Source organism: Cavia porcellus, unplaced genomic scaffold (genome assembly GCF_034190915.1).
Source record: "Cavia porcellus strain 051 isolate PalLab524CR breed Dunkin Hartley unplaced genomic scaffold, mCavPor4.1 scaffold_16, whole genome shotgun sequence".
Lineage (NCBI taxonomy): Eukaryota > Metazoa > Chordata > Mammalia > Rodentia > Caviidae > Cavia > Cavia porcellus.
This window is the reverse complement of record NW_026947499.1, coordinates 6,380,945-6,388,276: the sequence shown is the minus strand read 5'-3', so window position 1 is coordinate 6,388,276 and position 7,332 is coordinate 6,380,945. Positions and strand designations below refer to the sequence as shown.

General features: G+C 45.5%; 1 protein-coding gene across 1 annotated transcript; it reads left to right on the top strand.

The window, feature by feature from the left end:
- The first annotated feature begins 2,626 nt into the window (after window positions 1-2,626).
- LOC134470607 (endogenous retrovirus group K member 18 Env polyprotein-like) lies at window positions 2,627-4,968 on the top strand. The gene is made up of 2 exons (XM_063225487.1): window positions 2,627-2,815; window positions 3,346-4,968. Exon 2 carries the CDS (start codon window positions 3,503-3,505, stop codon window positions 4,541-4,543), a length of 1,041 nt encoding a protein of 346 aa, XP_063081557.1. The 5' UTR covers window positions 2,627-2,815; window positions 3,346-3,502; the 3' UTR covers window positions 4,544-4,968.
- The last annotated feature ends 2,364 nt before the right edge of the window (window positions 4,969-7,332 follow it).

Sequence of the window (7,332 nt, the reverse complement as noted above, 5' to 3'; positions counted from 1 at the left end):
CCACTACAGCCGACTCAGCTTTAGCTGCCGCAGCAATATCAAATTATGACAATCGCCCAATTTTACAGGCTATACAACATTTAACACAAGAGGTGAAACAACTCTCCGTTAAGCAAAACCCGCCTATAATTCCCTCTGCACCTCCTCCATCTAACCCTAATTGGAGTAAAGCCAAGCTAGCTTTGGCTGATCTACCAAAATTAGGGGATTCTGATGAGGAAAAGCCTGCCTTTGCTTTCCCTGTAATCAGGCCTCAGCCAATAGATGGAGAGGCAGTTCCCCCTAGATGGGAAGCATTTAATATGGATGATTTAGCAAAATTAAAAAAGGCTGTAACCCTTTATGGCCCTCAGGCTCATTACACTAGAGAATTAATAACATCAGTAGCAGATCAGTATGGTAATCTTGCTCCTTATGATTGGAAAGCCTTGGCCAAAATTCTTTTAAAGGAGCCAGAATATTTACAGTGGCACATGTGGTTTATGGAAGGTTGTGCGAAAAAGGCAAGACAAAAATGCTAATATAGTGATAGAAATGTTTTAAAAGATATTTTAAAAACTTTACCTCAATATTTTTCTCCGTTTGGACTTGTAATAGCACAGGATAAAATTCAAAAGGAAGAAGTTAGTCATTATTTGGGATATATTCTTACTAGACAAAAGGTGATTCCACAAAAAATGTCTATTAGGAGAGATAAGTTATCCACTTTAAATGATTTTCAAAAATTATTAGGGGATATTAATTGGCTTCGTCCCACACTAGGTATTCCTACCCATGCATTACAGCATTTGTTTGCTACTCTACAGGGCTCTTCAGATCCATCCAGCCCTCGTTCTTTAACAACAAAAGCCGAGCAAGAATTACAGTTTGTAGAACAACGAATTAAGGATGCATTTTTAATTAGGATTGATCCTAAATTGCCTCTAACTTTATATATTATTAATACTTTTCAATATCCCTCTGCAGTTTTAGGTCAAAATGCTATGCCAGTAGAATGGGTATTCACTAAAACTAAGCAATCTAAAAATGTTATGCCTTATATTGACATGGTTGCAGCTTTAATTATGAATGGTAGAGCTCGTTCTATAACTTTGATAGGAGAAGATATAAACAATATAGTTATCCCTTTAACTAAGGAACAATGGGAATATTTGTTGTCAATTACTGAAACCTTACAAATTGCTTTAGCAGATTTCATGGGAACTTTTTCATATCATTTTCCTAAAAGTAAATTATGGGATTTTTTTAGACGTCAACAATTTGTGGTTAATACCTTATTAGCTGTACAGCCAATTCCACAAGCTTTGACTATATTTACAGATGGATCTAAAAATAAAGCTGCATATTGGACTCAAAAATCTTACTGGGTACGTCAGACAAATTTTAACTCTGTACAACAAAATAAACTTTTTGCTATATTACAAGTGTTTTTAGATTTTCATAACCAACCTATTAATATTATAGCCGATTCGGCCTATTCTGTTGGAGTAGTGACAAATATCTATTCAGCTGTGTTATATTCTAATAAGCCTGCTTTATTGTCTTTATTTCAAAATTTACAAACACATGTTCAAAAAAAAAAATCATTCTTATTTTATTACTCATTTACGTTCTCATTCTCAGTTACCCGGACCATTAGTATCAGGTAACAATGCAGTGGATTCCTTAGTTATGTTCACCACACCCGTTAAAAAACATCAATTTAATCATGCAAATGCAGGACATTTGCATCTTAAATATAAGATACCTTTTACAAAAGCTAAACAGATTGTAAAAGCCTGCCCTATTTGTAGACCATTACATTTAAGAATTATTCCCGCAGGTGTCAACCCTCGAGGAACTCAACCTAATGAATTATGGCAAATGGATATTACACATGTACCTTCTTTTGGTCGGCTTTCTTATGTACATGTAGTTATTGATACCTATTCTTCATTTCTATGGGCTACTGCTCAACAGGGAGAATCCACTAAAAATGTTATTGTACATTTATTGGAGACTTTTGCAGTTATGGGAATTCCTTCTAAAATCAAAACAGATAATAGACCTGCTTATACTAGCAGAACATTTAAACAATTTTGTGATCTCCATAATATTATTCATATTACAGGGATTGAATATAACCCCCAGGGTCAAGCTATTGTTAAAAGAGCACATGACACTCTTAAGTTGCAAATTAAAAAATTAAAAAGGAGGAGTCAGGAGGATATTCAGATACCAATACTGTTTAAATTGCAAAACAGTCCAAAAACATTACTGCATCAAGCATTGTTTATTTTAAATTTTCTCAATTTACCACAAGGTGAAATATTAACAAGAGCTGAAAAACATTTTGAACAGCAACAACAGTCTTTTGTGATTAATGAACCTATTTGGACTAAAACAGCTCCAGAGGCTGAATGGGAGAGGGGCACATTGCTCTATAGGGGGAAAGGTTTTGGTTATATCTCCACAGAAAATGGAATTCAGCAGTGGGTCCCTGGACGATGGATCAGGACCCGCGTCTCCAGATCCTGTTCACCAGCCCCGGAGACAACTCCCCAAGGAACCGGAACCGTGCCTTCAGAAGCGAGCGCGAAACCAGCTAGAAGCTGAGGATGCTGAGTTTGTTCCTATCGCAGCCATGGCCAGATTACAGCTAAGAAAATCCCGCCGCTCACAGCGACCAAATTTAAATCCCCTCCCTACATGGGGACAATTAAAGAAATTGACCATAGAAGGGCAACGGCTTGTCCTTCAAGCAGGAAAGCCTTTAAACCCCGAAAACTTGTTTTTAGCTTTATGTGCCTTGCTCACCGTTGCATCGGGGACTGAGGTACCTCCGCATTCGTACTGGGCATATATTCCAAACCCCCCTTTATTAGAACCTGTAAAATGGGGAACTAGTGATATTTTACTTTATACCACACCTAGAGAAATTTTGTCAGCACCGTGGGCTGATTTAACCCCCCACAATCAAGATGATGGGACACTATTCAATTTTACTTATTATGGTAATCAAAGGCCTATTTGCATTGGGGAACCGCCTTGCATCCCTCTGGGATGGCAGTATTGGATTCAACATGGAATAAAAGCAGGCAACAAAAGGACAAGGCTTCAAGCCTTGGCTGCTCAAACCTTTAATGTTACCTGGAAAAATTTAACAGCACCTGATACAAATACATTTCCTGTATGCCCTGAATTCACTTATAAAAATATTTCTTATAATCCCATAATTTGGCAACTATGTATGGGAAAATTTGCTAAAAATATTGATGGGTATATTATTTGGGGACCATTTGGAAAATTCGTTAATGGATGTGCTGAATGGAATGAGACAAGATGTAATCTCTCTGTTGTGTATAGTCTTCCAGATCCAAAGAAAATAACTGACGGAGCTCCTATATTTCAACAAAAGACGGCTCTCTTGTGGTGGGGAGATGGTGGAATCGCTAACCCTGCTGTTGCAGCCGAAGAATACCCTCATCACCTTCAAAATCATATTTGGAAGATCCCAGCCGCTATGCAACCTGTAACCTTGTACAATGTTTCATATTCAGGGACTAGTCGATCTGTATCTACTACTTATAATTTTACTAGGTTTAAAATGTATAATATTACTGTTTGTGCACCTCTACCTTATGTCTTTTTAGTGGGAACTTTTAATTTTACACATTTTTCTTGTACTTGTTTAAATTGTCAATTGTTTACATGCTTAAATAGCACACTAAATTTCACTAAGCCTTATACAGTTATGCTGTTACAACAAAAAACTCATATTTGGTTGCCTGTAAATTTAACTCGACCTTGGTCTCAAGACCCGGTAATTTCTGTTACTACTGAATTTTTTAAACATCTGTTAAAACGTACAAAAAGATTTATTGGAATAGTGGTTGCTGTACTGTTAAGTCTGATAACTGTAGCCTCTCTAGCAGCAGTCTCAGGAGTAGCTTTACATACCTCTTTGCAAGAAAAACATGTTGTCGAATTATGGCATGAGAATTCTCATGAACTTTGGTTAACTCAGTGGCAAATAAACGCCAAACTACAACAACAAATAGACCTCCTTAAACAAACAGTTGAATGGATGGGTAGAAAAATATTGGCTCTTCAGCATCAAGTGTTTTTAAAATGTGATTGGAATTCAACTACTTTCTGTATAACCCAACGACCTTATAATCAGACAGAACATGAATGGAAAATGATTAGAATGTATTTAAATGGAAACACCTCTGCCCAGGAGGAAATAGAATCTTTACATAATCAAATTGACAAGGATTTTGCAAAGCAAAATGATGATGAATCTCTAGCACAATTCGCACAATTGCTTGCTCAATCTTTGAAAGGATTAGATTCCAAAGGAATCTGGCAGAGCATTACCCACACTTTTAGTGGCATGGGACTTAGTTTAATTATAGTTCTCATTGCCATAGTTCTTGTGTATTTTTACTGCATAAGACGAAATGCTATTAATAACCTGATCTTATGGAAATTATTGTTAAAAAATAAAAAGGAAGGAAGTGTGGGGGATGAGGTGTCACTTTGTAGGCCCAACCCCCTCTAACCTGCAATTTACAATAGCCGCCCTGGTATGCGAGAAGGAGGTAGAACGGGAATGCCTGTTCTCAGTGAGCCCTCACCCTCTGGAATCCATACTGTGAGCTGGCTTTGTTTTGCAGAAGTCTTGAGGAAGTGGCTGGCCACCCTTTGTGACACTAACAGCAGACAAATTAACAACATTCTTGAGCTAATGAATTTCTTCCTGGGCTAGAGAAGTTGTGAGAACTGGTTGTGATTATTTACTTCACTTAGATAGTTTTAGAATAAACATTGTAGTCTGTCACGTTGTAGCTTGCCACAAAGAATGCCTTTTCACTACTTAATTATCTGGGCTCTGTGAATTGATCGGGTTTACTATATATAAATCCTAAAATAAAGATTGTGCGTACAGTGCAGTGCAGTGCAGTGTAACGCGGTGCAGACAGCAAAGGTGTCTCTCCTGTCTTTCTTTTCCAAGCGCTGTACCCCCCGTGTCCCGACAAGGCGTGCGTGTTTACCTTGCCCGGAGTTCAGAGTGCTCTAGACACTCACGACAGATCCCAATGGTGTATCCATCCCCGATTATCAGACTTCAGGAGGCAGAGACAGGAAGACCCAGCACCACCCACTCCCCGGGCTGGAGGGGGAGACAGCTGCTGCCTGAGAACGAGGTCACACTCTGTCCCACATATCCAGGACGCGCCCCTCTGGACTGGCCACTCCTGGCCGCCTGGGCCTTTCTGACTCTGAGGACACACTTGGCTTGGCGTTGCTGCAGGATCTGACCACACCAAGTCAGGGCTCAGGGGGGAGGGGGAGGTTCCAAGAGGTCGGCATCTTGCCCGAGGGCAGAGCTGGGAAGTGGCAATCCAGCTCCAGATGTGCGGCCTCAGTTTCCCCAGCAGGGAACTGCGGTGGAGTGTTTCCTGGGGCTGGAGCTGATCAGCTGCCAGGCTCGAGGTCAGTCAGCAGCCCCTCTGGTGCGGCGTAGCCCAGTCCTCCCGCCCGCCTCCTTGGCCCGGGTCCTCTCCCATCTGTGTGTGAGGTCACCCAGCTAGAATCCGGGAGGAGGATGAGGTCATCGCGGGGCCGAGCCAGCCCTGCCTGCTCACCGCCTGTCCCCACCTCGCCGGTTTCCGGGAGGGCTGCAGCCGTGTCCAAACCCCTGTCCAGCAGGGTGTGGTGGCACACGCCTGCCAACCCGGCCAGTCAGGAGGCTGAGCCAGGAGGGTTCCTCGTGGCAGCCCATGGTGGGTAACCTGGTGCTTTATCAAGCCCCTGTGTCAAAATAAGAGCCAAGGGCGCTGGGGTGTAGCTCAGTGGCTGAACAGCGCTGAGCTGGCACGAAGCCCTGGGGTTCATCCTCTGTACCCCCAGAATAAACACAAAAGTGCAGCCGATCTGTGGCCACCCAGTGGGGCACAGTGGTTGCCTGTGTCCCAGCCTCCGGTCAGCAGAGTGGGTGCAGAGGCCCCCAGGGGCCTGTCCCACACTTTTTTTCTTTGCCACAGGGTCTCCGTGGCCCGGGAGCAGGGACCACAGACCCAGCCCTGTCCTGGGCCCTGGCAGGGGAAGCGATTTGCACAGCAGCGGCCTGGCCCGCCTCCTTACAGCCCCTGACCTCAGCTTCATGGAAGCTGTGCTACAGCCCTGGGGTCCCTTTGGATCACGTGTCACCCCGCCACCTGCTGTGCTTTCCAAATGCATGCTGGGAAACGTTAGCAGCACTCATCCCGAGAAGCAGAACCCAGCCTGAAAACTTTAGCCACTTAGACGCCATCACAAAGCAAAAACACAGAAAAGGGGACGGGACTCAGTGCGAAGACCTTGGGGTGGATCCCCAGTGCCACAAAAAACAAAAATCAAGCCTGGTGTGCGCAAAACTGGCCCCTGCTCTGGAATTCAGGGTGTCAGTGGCCTGAGGACATTAGGTGTCCTCCCCTGGTGAGGTCAACCGCAGCGGCCTTTCCCCTGTCCTCCGGGCACAGCGGCTCCCCCACCTGCAGCTCCGGGACACTGAACAGCCCGGCCTCGGGGGCCTCACCCGTACCCGGGAGGAAGACCGCCCGCTTGGCGGACACCACTAGCGGGGAATCCAGGGAGCAGATGCCCAGAACATCACGCCTGGACACCCCCAAGGGGTGACCTTGGCAGCCGGGGACACAGTGGCCTGGCCTGCTGTGTCGTTTTCTAAAGAAGCTGACCGTACAGATCTTTTATGTAAAATCTCCTGATGTATTTTAAACACGGGCAACTTGTTAAAATTAAAGAAAAGAAGAAACAGCTCAGCGAGGCAAAGCTCACCCAGATGAAACCCGCGAGCTTTGCAAAGTGGCTCCCCTGGCCCCCTTTCCCTCTAAGGGAACCGCAGCCGAGCCCCAGGCCCCAGGCAAAAGGTGGGGTCCGGGTCTCCCAGGCCTTCCTGCTGGGGGGCTCAGAGGATCCCCGCCCCCGCCCCGCCTGGTCCCCACGGGCTGCTGGCAGCCGCCGAGCACTGCGTGTTTTGAGCCAGGCACGCACAGTGCTCAGCAAACACGGCTGCTCCGCCGTCTGGCTCAGCCTGGGCTGCGCCAGATGGTCGCGGCCGCCTCCCCAGCTGAGCCAGGCCCTGGGGGACTCGGGCCGTGGGGGGAGCCGGGGCCAGCCTGCCGGGGTGGGGGGCTGCTGGGAAAGCCGGATCAGCGGGGCCTTGAGGATTTAGAACCCCCAGCCCCTCGGCCGCCGGCCTTCCTTGCTAATTGTTTTGAGACAGATGGCCTGGCCTGAACCCTTCCCTGGGCTGGGGCTGGGGCTGGGGCACCCGGGAGCCAGCCA

Bases quoted from the DNA above. Each gene is read 5' to 3' on its own strand.
- LOC134470607 (XM_063225487.1), top strand. From the start codon at position 3,503: ATGCAACCTGTAACCTTGTACAATGTTTCATATTCAGGGACTAGTCGA.